The 15,670-nt window shown below is 40.9% G+C and overlaps 1 protein-coding gene across 7 annotated transcripts in view; it reads left to right on the forward strand.

Moving 5' to 3' along the window:
- LOC147146034 (uncharacterized) overlaps positions 1-15,634 on the forward strand; it is an 85,857-nt gene extending 70,223 nt beyond the window's left edge. For 2 of the 7 annotated variants that reach the window (XM_086033901.1, XM_086033902.1), the window contains 2 exons: positions 14,040-14,265; positions 15,314-15,634. In XM_086033901.1, coding sequence (XP_085890027.1) covers positions 14,040-14,265; positions 15,314-15,557 — 470 coding nt within the window. In that variant the 3' untranslated portion in view covers positions 15,558-15,634. Of the gene's footprint in view, positions 1-4,350; positions 4,474-6,554; positions 6,700-10,563; positions 10,680-14,039; positions 14,651-15,313 lie in introns of those variants that run through there. The other 5 variants (XM_086033903.1, XR_015087196.1, XR_015087197.1 and 2 more) reach the window with 5 other exon arrangements.
- Positions 15,635-15,670: the final 36 nt, after the last annotated feature.

Genomic DNA, 15,670 nt, shown 5'->3' on the forward strand with positions numbered 1-15,670 from the left:
GGTGTGACTGTGAGTGCAAATGTTTGTTTGTCTCTGTGTGCCCTGCGATTGGCTGACAACCAGTTCAGGGTGTATCCCGCCTACTGCCCGAAAACAGCTGGGATAGCCTCCAGCACAGCACGCCCATGGCCCTTGTGAGGATAAGTGGATTGGATAATGGATGGATGACTCCTTTAAGCACTTTGACGTTTTACTTCGTATTTATTTATATTTTTTTTACTGTCATTGTTATTGCTGCTCCATCCAGATTGTCGGGCAAAGGTTAAGAGATGGTGTCGCATCTGATAACGCCACGGTGGGCCGATGTGTGTGACCCAAATGGCGCGCAGCTTAGGTGCTACATGAAAAACATTGTCACAGGAAGGAAATAGGGCGAAAAGATACAGGAGGACAGACGTGCGAGTGTGTGTTAAAACAGAGAGCGAGAGAGTGTGTGTAGACAGGTTGCTTGTTAGCAGGGCACGACTAGCGCCGCCGAGGCGAGAGGTTAATTTACTATCTGCTGCCGCGTTCAACTTAGGTCACTACAACAAGTCCTTAAGTCATAAACAGCAGCGGTTAAGAGCCATGTATACATGAAGGTACTGTTTAATGAATATGAAATGGTTTTTATTCCTCTTATGACTCCTTTCACTGCTTTACCTTTTATTTTGGAAAAAGAACAAACAGATCCATCTAAAATGACCTGTAAAAATATTCGTGTTATGGTGTTGGCCTGTGCTATGCTGCAACCCTATGCTGTATTTTCCCAAGCAATTACGTTGTAGAATCAATACTAGCTGACAGCAAAATTCTTATTACTATTAGAGCTGGGTGATTAATCAATTTTAAAATAAAATATACATATATACAGTACATAAAACATACCTACCAACCTACCAATGAAGCATTTAAAAAAAAATCAAACTGCAGCCATTGCGAGGTAAAAACTGCATTCTACTACAGTGCAATGTCAATGTGAATTTGATTAATTTTTCAGCCCAATACACGTTACAGTAATATTATGTTTAGGCAGTAACAAAGTAATATAATGAGTTACACATTTTTGTTATATTACAGTTACTGAGTCCAGTAACACGTTACAATTTACTTGGTACCATTTACAATGTGGATTATTAATTGAACCAATCACCTTTAATAGAACTATTTACTTGTCAAAGGTAGTCAGGCATAATGATAGATAAATATGTATTTGCACATAATCTGGCTGAGAAGCAGCGGCGTGTTGGCCATCATGAATTTCGGGACAATGTCGTGATTTTCCCGAACAGACGGTCTATTTCCGGGCCGATCGAACCGCTGAATGTAATAATCGGAATGAACAGATAAGAGTACGATAAGAAAAAAGCTATCTCTTCACTTCATAACATTACCTCTATACTTACCAAAGAGTGTTGTACTGGTTTTCAAAATGGTCCTTCAAACCTGCGGCATTTGGTGTGTTTTAAAGGCAGTGATCTGTGATTGTACAGGCGTTGTAATGATTAAAAAAAAATAAAAATATATATATATATATATATATATATATATATATATATAGAGGGTACTGTCTAGTGTCACCTTGATAAGACTTGTTGGACAGAAAGCTCTATGGCAGCACAGACAAATCCTTGCTCCATCACCAAGCCCCTTAACCCGGAACGTGCCTTGTGAAATAGAAAGATTACGCCGGCTAGAGATGCCATTGTAGGTGGAAAATTGGGAAATCGCAGTGGTGTGAGGAGCTGGAAGAACAACGCACGAGGGGCTGATTGGGAGGGGTAGGGCACCTTGTATCCTAAAGCAATAAGCAGGCCACAGGTGGGGGTTGGCGTCGTCGCAAGATGAGGTGATCGTCTGGCCTGCGGTGACCCCTCCGAGGCCAGGTTTTCTCTGGAGGTCAAACTTGTTATGGAGAGGATAATGGAAAAGCTTGGGGGGCTTTTCATATAAAAACAGATTGAGAAATGGATTGTGATTGAGAAAGACCACAAAGAAAGTAGTTGCTTTTATAGAATCACTTAACTGTTTAGTAATAGCTTGGAAACTTTCAAGATAGGAAATTTGCAACCTTAATTACGGACTCTTTTACTATGCTAGGCTTCTAAGAAAATGGTAAAGCTCTTATTATTCTACTTTACAGGCTGTCTTTTCATTACAAGCGTAAATCCGGAGGCAGGTTGGTCATTTCACAGAGGCTGTCGGATCTGAGAGAAGGAGGGCGGCGCCGCTGTCTGAGTGGTCACGGCCGACATCAGTCATGGCCAATGAAAGCGTCTTGGTTGCATCAGCCTGTGATGAAATTTTACAACTTTGAGTATGATTCTGAATCTAGTTCTCAGAGATTGTTCAAATATAAGTAAATAAATTGATAAATATTTTCTAATGAATAGGTTGTTCCTTGGCCCATGTCCCAAAGCAAGTCGGAATGTTTGAGTGCCAATTTCATGACTATACCACATGGCATTATGGGAAAAAATCCTGCTTTTAGCATTTAGCCTACATTTTACCATTATGTTAGAGCGACTTTACCAATATGCTCAACCGACTATCAGTTTGTTCAAATGACTTTGCAGTATGTTTAAATGACTTAACCAACTCATGCAACTGACTTTGCAGTACGTTTGAATGACATAACTGAATCAAAAATGTTTCCTCCATATTGGCAGTTGCATGTTTCCATACTCTTTCCGTACTCTTTCATTACACCACCCCTCCCCCGAAGGTTTAGTCGGACTCGCAGACGGACGCCAGTTTAAAATTAGAGGCAGACCGGCCTATGGATGGGTACTATTTTTTTCCCCCCCAGAAATAAAGGCGAATGACCAACGACAGAAGGGTCAATTTTTTGTCAAATGCCCAGCTCTGGCGAATAGTACAAATGCAAGTTGTATTTATCTAAAGGTGTTTTGTGTGATTCTTTTCGGGCTTTTAGCCAAATTTTATCATGAAATTGGAATTTTTCCAGTCCTTCTTGGGGTAATAATTAGCCGGAATTTTCATAGGTTGACCATTCTCTGTCTGTACTGTTTATACAGAACAAAAACAGTAGAACACTGCCAGTTTTTACAGGCAGGATGGCTTTAGGTTATGTAATATGTTGTGGTCAGTCTGTGTACAAACCTCAGTGCCACATGCTACCCTCCCCCTTGGGCTTTGCTCCTGATTATAGGCATGCCAATGACGCATGGCACCCCTTCCCTTGAATGACTGGCTTCTGACAACTGGCTGTTGACAAGCCTTTAGGTCGTCATGCCGGGTGGCCATAACCTTGCATACTATTAATTTTGCATGCGCACAATTTATATTCGGAGTCAGTTTTGATTTTGACTCATGTTCCTTATGTTTAGTATGTATAATTATTGTTGGACTGTTTTACTATTTCACTGTTACAAAATGTTCCCATTACCCAGCAGAGAACAATGGGTGTGATCTTCTGCTGGGACTGCGCAATTGTGGTGGAAACACACACAGTTCTTGTGGCTGTTGTAAACTCCCCCGTGAACACCGTCCCCACCGTTCCATGAAAAAATAAAAAACACATATACTTTGTACATGACTTGGACTCTCACTGTTTCAAGAGTCCCCTAATGACCCTTCAAAGACAGAGACAATACTGTAGTACATGTTTCTACAGGAAGCTGTGGAAATGTGGTGGGAACGCAGACAGTTCTGAGAACTGTTTTAACCTATATTTTGAATGCTCTGATCACAGTCCCATAAAAAAAGTATGCGTGGCATGTATGATTTGTAGAGGTGTATCGATTAATCGACAACTAATAAATTATCGATTAATAGTTAACAGACCTTTTTTAATTAAAAATGGCCCAACTCCTCGGGATTTCAGCCAACAATAGATGGTCTTCGATTTCTGTAGTCCTCCATGAAAGCAGACTTATTATCTTTGTCGAATCAAAATAAAACATTAGCAAACATCTGCTTTTACTTTGGTAAGTAATGATTAAGATTGTTGATTTTCTGACATGTTATGGACAAAACTAGTTACTGAATTTTCTATTTGTTAGTTCATTATCTGTTCTTTCAATTTGAAATGTTCTGTTTTGTAATATAGACATGGAAATTAAAACTTGTTGTTTTTATCATAATCATTGATTAAATGACAAAATAATCGACAGATTTTGTGATTATTAAAATAGTCGTTAAGTGCTAATGGCTCGGCAGTTTCAAAATTTCCACCATTACTACCATTTTCCTTTCTTTAACACACAATTGAAAAACTGAAAATTGCTGGCAAATGTCAAAAATTGACAGCAAATACTGTACTTTGGAAACTCATCTAGCTGGTCTTCTTCATAGCTTCCCAACTAAGGCCCAAATAGTGAGACAATTCCGCCTACTGCATGTTCCCAGAGGGATCCCAGCATCTCCGCTCGGCTGCCACCCCGGAGCCGAGTTCCTTCCCCGAGGATCTGCGCGAGCAGACAGTCAGACTGTCCGGCCTGCGCTACACGGCTGAGACGCAATCCTCCTGAGGTTTTTGAGCTCGGTGGAGCTGGCTCTTTTTCTCTTCTTTTTCCACCTTCCCTTGCGTCACCTCATCTTGTACCAGGCAGCGGTAACATCTGAACAGGAGCAGAGAAGAGAAAAGGTCCTACCTTCATTTTGTTGTAAAACATGAGAGACGGCATATTCAACATTTCAACATATCACTTATTCAACATTTTTGCTCAAATGTTCATGAAATTGCTATGGCATGGAAACAGGTGAGGGGTTCTGTTCAGAATTTTTAAACTCATTTTGTCATGAAACTGGGACTTGATTTGGGGATTTTTCCAACATCCTGAATAGATTCCTTTTTTTTTTTTTTTTTTTTTTTAAACAAAATCCCAATTTTTTTTATTCCATTTTTTTTTGTTCTATTGTACAAAAAAAAAAAAAAACACTTTTCCTTTAGTTTTTTTGTGGGTAATTAATTTGCTTTTTCGGTCAAATGAATTAAGTTGATTCAAATTGACCCAAGTGGCAGTCGGCCCCTAGCTGACCTGTAATTGTTATTTTTTACCCAACATTTTTTAGCGTAGATTGTCTCGATGAATTAAATATTTGGACCTGTGAGTACATAGAGTGGCATTTTCTAATATGTGTGATATGTGCGGCCACATGATGGTGTCTTTTGGGGCGCGGCAACATACCGTGGTGTTAAATTGCCCTCATTAAATGTAAATCATTGCCGTTTGTATTGGGTATTTGCATCCCCTTGTGGACACATAAAGGGCTTTCAAAGATTTTGCTCATAAAAATTGAAGTGAGAGGTTATCGATGTCAAGGAAGTAAGGAACAGAGCTGGGGATTTTACTAAAGATTCGCGGTCCGCTTATCGCCTACAGCCGGGGTACCGTTCCGCCGTCCGTCTATCCGCCTTTTTGTCCCCCCGGAAAAAATAGTAATCGGCTATAGGCCGGTCCCCCTATGATTTTAAACGGGCTTCCGTTTGCGTTTCTAACTACCAACTTTGACAAACTACCACTCACACGATCACGGCCGCCTCTGGCCATTCTCCGGCCACTCCACATCCAGGGAAAAATTAGGGGGGGGGAAAGATTTTTTTTTTGTGTGTCATTGTGAGTTTTAGATATGATTTGAATGAATGGGCCATCAATCGCAGTATGCAAAATGGTCTCGGCCGTCGGTGACAATTGATCCCTCTGTTTGGCTGTTAGCTAGCAAATTAGTGCATGAGAGAAGAAGACCATGAGATAGTACACAAAAGTAAAGCAACAGATAAAAAAATGTCATTATCTAGAAAATATACATTAGCAAAACATTTCTTTTTACTTTGACTTGATCCTGCTCGTATTATGAGTGTGTTGAGCAAGTTTCTCGAAATGTGTTCATTTTATTTTAATGACACCCCAGAATACAGCCCCGAAAGTTCAACCATACGTCCTGATTTCCTGACAAAAATGTGGCCAAAGCAGCAACTACAACCCTCCCACATATTTAAATAGCATAGCTACAATATAAAATAAAAATACACAATGACACGTTTTTATACATGGTCTATAAATACTGTGCAACATGTCAATTCCCGGGGAAGAAAACTTCAATTCCAGTCCTGATTTCATCACAAAATATAAAAGCCTAAATTATGTTCTCTTTTACATTACTAGCAATAATTTTTTTTAAAAATAAAGAAAAGAAATCCCACTCTCTTAAGATAAATACATCAGTGCACCAAATGCATGTCAGTGTGTAAACACTAACTGTAACACATCAAAATGCCAGAAAAAAGCACTTTACGGTATCCCCAAATTTGCCCAGCGTGCCGAATATAACCAGCCCTCCCCCGCATGTTTTTCTACTTTGTCACTCTACTACTAACTTGTCAGAGTGACGCTGTTATGTTTTTTTTTTTTTTTTTTTTGCGCTTGATAGATGGTGAATGGTGCTTATACAAGAAGCCACTCCAGCGCGCCCATAAATATGCATGGTGACATTTGGAACAAAGCCACTCGTCCTCTCTTTCCTGATGAGCTGTGCCGGCGTACTATAACATATTGCCATACTGTCCCACCTTGTGTTTCATAGCCAATCTCTCTGTTCATCAACTTGGCAGATAACCTCTAGACGCTGACAGATGACGTGCATGCAAAGCCCTGGCGAACGTTATTTCCCAAAATGGATGCTAATGCAAGTAATTAATGGGCTGTGTGGTGTCTGCTCAGTAGAAGACGACGGCGTTCTCCAGACAGTTTGGAGGTGAAGGCCGTAACAATTTCTCTATTGATCACTGGCGGGTCGGAGGTGGAGGCATGTTCTCACATTCATAGACCACTGCGGGAAGAAGAATGCCCCCATGTTCTCATTTAAGGCAGAGAAGATCTCTCGCTCACTTTTATTTGTCCCACTATTGCATTGAAGGCTGAAATTTTAATACGGCTCTTGTACTGGATCTGATTATATTGTGAAAGTGTACCCTGTCTGTCTGTCTATCCATCCATCCATCCCTCCATTTTGACTCTGACTCACAGATAAAAGCAAGTGGATAATTGTCTCATAGTGTTTTGTGTGGAATACTTCTAAAGAAGAATTCAAGTCGCAAATCCACTTTGGCAACTTGACAAACAAAGGATGGAAAGTGAGACCATCATAGCCTTATTTAAGATGTGAGGGTTATGAGGCAGTAATATCCACAGATTTGTTTTGTTTTATTATTATACTTCAAATTCTGTGGACTGTTGTACAGCACTTGTATTTGATTTGTGGATAGCTGTTTTTAAAATGTACAAAAATATTGTTCATTGTAAAATTTTGCACTCAAGAAATACACAGATTAAAAACCTTCTAATACTATAATAAAAACTATAATGAGGCATTTTTGAAATAACTACAACTAATAAAAACTAACAAATGTGCTCTGAAATCTAATTAAAACTAAATCTAAAAAAAAAAACCTCAAAATGAAATAATAATTAACTATGATGAGGATTCCAAAACTATTAGTACCCTGAGTGGAACTCATAGCTTCAGTATGTATTACGACTGTACCGTACCTCATGAAAATGACAGAGGATATGTATTTTCCAATCGAGATTTCATGACAACATTTGGCTAACACGCCAATATACATCCTACAAATACCAGGAACACTTGAAATATCCGGTTCCTGATTTCATTAAAAAATAATAATAACTAAATCTGCAGCTATAACGAGAAACGCAAAGTTTGATGCTCCGCCCTTGTCGTATAGTCTGTCAAAAAAGTCAAATATTTTTCCCTGTTCAAAAAAGTCAAATATTTTTCCCTGATGTTTTCCGGAGTGTTGAGATGGTACAACCCAAATTTGAAGTCAACCGGGTGAACCGTATAGGACAAAGAGGCAAATGTAAATGTGCAAAAATGGGTCAACATTGTACTTTCAAATACTCATAACTCACTTCCTACATGTTAAGGTATCGTTACCAAATACTTTTTGTACATCTGAGGGTGCTACACATGCCTCCCAGTTTTCATAGCTGTAGGTCAAACTTACCGGGGGAAGGCTTTGATGAACCACTCTTAGGGGGCGCTGCAGACCCAATTTTTAGTAATCGTGTATGGCGACTTTATTCATTCACTGCCATTGACAAATTCCTTTGGCTCTTCACAGTCCGGCCATTCAATCCCAGGAATTTTTTTTTAATATATATTTTTCACATTTTTTCAAAGTTACATCAACTTTTTCGGCAGGCAGGCCCGATGTGAATGCAAAGTTTGGTGAGTTTTCGTTCACGTTTAGTTCCTCCAAAATGCGAGTCTTTACAGAGATTAATAATCATGAGAATTTCGACGAAAACAATAGGGTCCTTGCAGCATTCGCTGCTTGGGCCCTAATAATATAATGTCAAAGAGAGCCCACCAGATTTCATCCTTTGTCACTCTAGCTAGCAAGTCATCAGACTCCATCGTATTGATTTATTTTTTTGCTTGATAGACACTACAGGCATTGAAGTTTTCTTTCCCGTTTTCTTTTCTTTTTGTCCAAACACCACACCAGAAAGGAATAACTACCCGAGAGACAGCCGGGAGCAGCTCCTTTCATATCCCACATTCATATGCCGTCCTTACGTCCACCTGGGCTGCAGACGGAAGGCGACAAATATTGTCCAAATATTTCAAAAAAGGTCGTTTTAGAGCTGCACTTTTAATACTGTGATACTGCAATGTTTTTGCTCACGGTTATCAGAATCTAATATCGGCCCATGCCTAGCTACAATACGCCTTTCTATTGTACATCATGTCAATGTCTGAGAAATCCTCTATTTCTTGGGCCCGAAATCAGGACATTTGAGTCCAAATATTATGACTAAATTTGACAAAAGTGCCTAATAGAACCCCACCACACACGTTAGCCGAAATACAGTACAGCAATCTTCCCTCTCCAGCACCTCTTGAATATTCATTGCTATCAGAGGAAGCTACGACCCATCCGTCTTGCATCCATCCGCTCTGATATAAAACTAAATGCGTTCAGGGAGAGGGGGGGGGGGGGTCTTATATGGAAGTAATAGAACATCTTAAAATGGTGGGAGAGGAGTGGGCACAGTGTGGGGGGATGGTAGGGGGGTATGTTTTACACTAATTCCCTCATCCCTTTTCGCAGGAGTGCCATGTTACAAGAGAATTCCTAAGGCGAGCCAATGGCCCAATAAATCTGCCCGAGCGCCGCTCTCTCTCAATTTGTCTCTGCGGAATGTCAGCTGGCCAGCATCCAGATGGCGATGAGAAGTGCTTTTTCACAATGCACCAATCTAGCAGAGGAGAGATGGAACTGATAGATAGATAGATAGATAGATAGATAGCGGCCATTGAAGCCTCGGCACGGAAAACAGACTAACGATGGACTGCAGACGAATGGCGGACTAAATAAAGGGGTTTCCGTCTATGCTCAATACGTCTATTTGAAAAATGTTCCCGTCATTCATCAAATGTCAGCAAAACGGGCGTCCGTCAGTGACGGCTAGACGGACCGGTCCGTCACCTAGTCGGAATGCCCAGCTCTGACTCTTGACTTGAAGTTTAGCGGGAACTGGACTTGAGTTTATTTTTTTGCCACAATAACATGCGACTTGCTTAAAAGTTGAAACTAAAGACTTAAAATATTTATTTATTTACTTAGTTGCGCATATGTGACTTACTCCCATTTCTGACATTTACTGTAGGCCTATATAAAGCCTCGTCATCCGAATGTCCCTACATGTTCTCAGAAGGCCTGCGTCCAGTTCCCGAGCAGGTCCATACTGACAGAATGTACCAAAAAAAAAACGAGGAAGCCGCGATGCGACGCACAGATGCCATGCCAGAATCGTCTTGGAGCGCGGCGTGAAACACAAAATGGTTGTGTTTGGTGTCGCTCCCACATAGCTGGGTCCAGGTGGCGGAATGGCAGAGTGGGAGAACAGACCATGTTTGTGTGAAGATGCAACAACTCTCTCTCTCTATCTGCCTCTCGCAGCCCCCTCCCTTCTTCTTCGTCTTCTTCTTCTTCTGCTTCCGATCTCTGGTCAAACAGCCTTTGTTCTGTACTTAAAGGTTGGAGGCTATAGCAGACAACTAGTTGCCTTCCTACCCCAAACCCTGCTGATAGAATACTGTAGCTACATTCTGAATGTACATCATGTAAATAAATACCAGGAACACAGTATTTTCCAGTGACAAAATTTGGCTAAAGAACCCCTCATGTGCTTGTATAGCATACCAAGGGGTGTGAATCTCTCCAATAAAAAATGAGTCCGTACAGATCTTGATACATTGAGTACAATACTGTTCTGCCAAAATGCCTAACTCTAACGCTAACCACAACCCGAAAGCGCACTGGGCATTGGTAGGATGTCTTGACGGGTAGAAAGGAATTACACTCCTCTCTGTCACATCCCTTGTACTTTGCATGTCTGGTTGAGCAATGACATCTGATTTCTTGAGCATTGTAATATTGTCCGTGCATTCGAGACATGCCGCGATGCGCCTGCGCTCAACAAAAAAGCATCGTGGCTCCTGTTTTTCTTGAAATTGTCTTTTTACGTTCCCAACCTCTCTCTTCACGGCAGTTGTTGAAAAAGACACGACTGGGACTGGGTGACATGATACGTTGTCCTTCCACTTGGTGTCACTTCAGAATTAGGTTTGTAAAAGCTGTCAGGAGCCTGAGAAATGGAAGCCCAAAAGTCCAAAATGCCCAGGGAATCAACATAGCAAAAAAGGTGAGGGCTGCGCTAACACTTTGATGATCAAGTAGGGGGCCACAAAATATCATCCTGTGGGCCACAAATGGCCCCCAGGCCCCATGTTTGATCTCACACATGCTCTAAATTGTCCCTAGGTGTGATTGTGAGTGTGGATGGTTGTTTGTCTTTGTGTGCCTTGTGATTGGCAGGCAACCAGTTCAGGATGTACCCCACCTACCGCCCGAAAACGGCTGGAATAGGCCATATACGTACTGTATTGACACTCAACAAAAATATAAATACAACACTTTTGTTGCGGGGGCGGGGTGGGGAATATATGGAAGTAATAGAACATTTGAGAGTGGCCTTTTATTGTGAGCAGTCTAAGGCTCACCTGTGCACTAATCATGATGTCTAATCAGCATGTTGATATGGCACACCTGCGAGGTGGGATGATTATCTTGGCAAAGGAGAAGTACTCACTATCACAGATTTAGACTGGTTTGTGAATAATATTTGAGAGAAATTGTGATATTGTGTATGTGGAACAAGTTATAGACCTTTGAGTGCATCTCATTAAAAAATGGGAGCAAAAACAAAAGTATTACATTTATATTTTTGTTGAGTGCATATATATTAGGTAGGGCTGTACGCGAATCGGTAGTGACTCGAATTGAGTAGCGAATTGGCTGTTGAAAACAAATGCCAAATCGGAATTTTCCCATTCGTGGCAGAATGTGTCGTCAGAGGAATGTTTGGATGGCAATGTGTGTGACGTTTGTACATATGTGGAACTGTTGACTGCAAAATAAATTGCCCCTTGGGGATAATAAAGTTCACCTAGACCTTGATAGCGTCTTGTGAAGCATGTTCTTCGAGATCCAACACCCGGAAGTGTTTGCTCATGTATGGGAATGTTTAGCATTTTATCAAACTGTTAGACAATCAGTAAATAAAGCCCATCTAGGCAGTGTATCAACGCCTTTGTCGTTATTTTGCTGCTGGCCTCTGATGCCATGCTAGCAAGAAGGGAGTTTGCAAACTTGGACGCTGGACCGGAGTGATGGTTAGCTTAGCGCTAGCTAGTTGGTACAACAGAACATGTATGTATTTAAAACTTTACCAAAAGTTTCTGAGTTCTGCTGTCGGCCAATGCATGGCTAGGGATCCTGGAGGTTAAAGTAAGTTATTTAAAAAATATTTCCATAGGTTAACATTGCACGTCGGGCGTATATCATGTCCATGTACTCTGTGATAAGTTTTCAAAAAATTGAAAGGCTTGGTAAAGTGTAGATTGGGGTTGCCCAAGTGTGTTCCTCGAGAGCCCCTATCTAGCTTGTTTTAGATGTCGACCCTCTCCACCGCACCTGATTCAAATGATCATCTCATCGGCAAGCTTTGCAGAAGCCTGATAACGATCTTGGTTTTCAGCAAAAGTACAATGATTAACCAGTTCGAATAGATTCGGTATTCAGTAGTTAAATGGTAAATGAATGTGCGAACACGCATTGGATGTACAGTACGAGTCCAGGCGCTAATATTAGGGATGTGCTTCTGTCCAATAAAAGACGATCCGATGATATATGGGGTGTGATTGCGATGCAAAGACGGTACAATTTAAAGTGGAATAATTTGGTTTAATTCAATACACTCATGTCTTTTAAATCAAAAACAATTTTCAGATTAAATCGTTTTTTCCTTATGTCCCTATTAGCTACCTTCCCTAATACACAAAACTCTATCCCCAACAACCTGACACAAATTGAATAATTGTAAGGAAAAAAAATGTTCCTAAAAAAAATTAGAAATCATTTTCTTTTGTAGTATAATCATTCCTTTCAGTGCGGCCTGCTTTGTAGATAATACCATCGTAGCTTGATCATAAAAAATAAAAAAAAAAGACTTGAAAAAAATATCCATTGCTGCGGCCGTTTCTTTGTCCCGCAGCGACCCGACAACAAACAGCCACAGAGGCAGCCACGCAAAAGGGCCGAAGGGGTTCATGTTACTGCGTGACAGTTGGCACGATTGACAAGCCAACGTCTTTGCCAAGCTGCGCTGCCAGGAGCTCAGCGTGGCCGCTTTTAATATTTCAATTGCCTCTCGTACAGCCGCCCCCATGATAGCCTGTGTTCCTGTCCACAAACCAACCAGATTATGACAACGGGCCCGCCTCGCCGCTTATCTGACTGTCGCCTAGCGACAGATCCCTGACCTGGCTTTGACCTCCGCCGGATAAGGTCAGCACCTGAAGGTGCTCCCATTGGAGGGCTGCCTGGGAGGGGGTGGGGCTTGGGGGAGCAATAGGGAGACAGAGACGGTGTTTCTCTTCTGCATACTCTCTCCTGCAGCTTACTGATAGTAATGGCAAATAAATAAATAGATATATAAATAAATAAATAAAAACTCCTGGCCCTTCTTGAAAGCCTCCTTTATACGAGCCTGTTTGCCCAAATAACGGAAGCAGTTATGCAACAACGTATTTTTAACTCACTGTTACCAAATTAAAAAAAAAAAAATTACAAATAGTGTTGTGTTTTCCGAAAACATTCAGATTCGACTGAAGCATTGGCGACGCCAGAACGTGGCTCATGGTCGAGCCTGGAAAAATCAGCGTGGGCCTAAATATCTCTCTCACTCAGCACAATCCATCTGTCCTGACATCGCATATACAAATAAAATGACAAACTGAATAATATGAAGTTCAGACTTTCCTTAGACAACCACAATTATGCCATTCTTAATATTCAATGAAATAAAAAACACAACAAAACACAAATAAAAAAAAAATAATTTAATAGTAATTTAAGAATAATTTAAAAATATATATATATTTTCATGAATCTCGCTGGATAGGCAGTCTGTCAATCTGGGTGGGCCGGTGCAGACCCAGGCCCACCCATTGCTCTGCCCCTGGACCTAAGCAACTATGTTATTAGGCGAGCGAAATGTACATTTCAGCAATATTTATAAAAGGCCACTAGGTGACAGTATTTCTCTGTTTCGCCTCTCCATGTCCTGTCTTCAAGTCGTTTTACTTTATTTGAATTTTATTTCCGTTTTTTTTTTCTTCTTACACTTATTGAAGGGAGAACCTGTGATATTTTGGTGAGTGGCATCAATGCAAAGTGTCCCGTTTTATCGCACCGCTGGAATCATTCACGATAGTGCAACCCATTTGTTTGTCATCCACCATGAACCAGGAAGTAGTCTGCTTAGCAACAAACAGACAAACAAATATAAATACAGTTTAGCCATGGCAGAGGCTTTTGGATAAATGACTAACTGAAATAGGCCTACATTCTATATGATATACTTCATAACATTACATTACTGTATGTACGATATATATCCTTGTTTACAAGCTTTAAAATAACTCTTGTCCTTGTGTCACAGGACCTTCACTTCCCTCCAGGGCCTTTCACAGGACCTCTGGCCCAGTTCACCCAGGGCAACCTAGGCTCCTCCTCGGTGTGTGTCTATGTGTGTTGAAAAGAGAAGCCATTGAAGGTCAAAGGGCAGGAAGTTGGCCACCTGCCTCTGTCACACTGGTGTCGGCGAGGAGGAGGGAGGAAGTGGCTCGCACAGACTTTGACTGTGTGAGTGAGCAAGGTTATCTCCGGTAAGATGTGAACAGCAGGTCAGGAAAAGTGCTTTGAAGCCATTGCTGTCCAATGAAACGAAAGTATCTCTAATTTACAACTATAATAATTAAAAATCATTTAAAAACAACAACAACAACAAGACTATGCCTCTAAACATTTATTACATTTTTTTTTTTCATTTTATTACATATAAACGTAATGACCAATCACAGCTCACCTGTTTTCTGAAGCTGAACCATGATTGGTTGTTATCTGAACCCGGAGCAAATGTGATGTCATTTTCTGCCAACAGAAGTGGCAAAATGGCTGCCCCCTGAGATGGACAAAAACGGCTGGATTTTACTACTCAATTCATATTCCCAAAACGCAATATTAATCAGAATGCCATGTTTCGACAAGTAGGCCTGCATAAAACATACGCTTCCCCTTTAAGCAACCGAAAAAACACATTTTTTGTTTTGTTTGAAGATTTTGTTATGTAAATACACAAAGTTTAATTCTCTTTTTTGCATGTGTTCATTTTAGAATAAATTTCAACTGAGAGTGACAAATAACTTGAAACAAGCACACTGTGACTCTTATTTGTATAACTGTATGAGCGAGAGTTGTCTTCTTGTCATTTTCCATTTCTGGACAGTGAGAGAGTGAGAACAGCTGCTAAGGAAAACTTTTAAATGTGTTTTACATGTTTACATGTGTTTGAAGTGTGTGGGTGACGTAAAGCTGTATAAAATAAAATCGATGGCCTCTCTTTATTGCAGATATACCAAATACTTACAGTATACGGTACAATAAGACATTATTACTATGAAGCCCGTGTGAATGTCAGCACCTAGTAGGCTCCATTATACACAGTAGGCACCCCTTAATTTAACGGCTACTTCTTGAGTCCCACCTAAAAAGTGTATTTTTAAAGAACAAGTAACATGGTAAAATGAGTGTGGGAGGCAGACATTAATCACATGACTACATTAAGAGGTGTCACAAAGATGTCCAGCAATTATCCCGTCTCATTTTTTCATCAGAGTGATCTGGGTTTTAGTTTTTTTTTTTTTTTTTTCACAGCTCAGGTTGTAACCCCCCAGCAAAGCTGGCCGCCGTTGGACTCCTCCAGGCCGCCTCCTCCTCGGCCTGCCGCGTTCATTCACACCTCGGCCTTCTTCTGCATCCCTCCATCCATCTTTCCCTGCTTCCTTGCGTCCCGCCATGCCTCAGCCTCACACCCTGCCTCCCCCGCCCCAGCGCAGGAGGCTCGTTACCGTGGCAATTAGTGGGAAAAACTCAAATTAACCCTCTTGGCCGCCTGTAGGTGACAAAGACACGTTGGATTTTCTGCTAATTGGGAAACAGAACAACATGATTAAACAGGGGCTGAGTAGGATGTGATGGGACAGGTTATTTCACATTCCTAACTGGCGTAGC

The sequence above is a fragment of the Filicampus tigris genome, chromosome 6 (genome assembly GCF_054856515.1).
Source record: "Filicampus tigris isolate MCC_2025a chromosome 6, RoL_Ftig_1.0, whole genome shotgun sequence".
Taxonomy (NCBI): Eukaryota; Metazoa; Chordata; class Actinopteri; order Syngnathiformes; family Syngnathidae; genus Filicampus; species Filicampus tigris.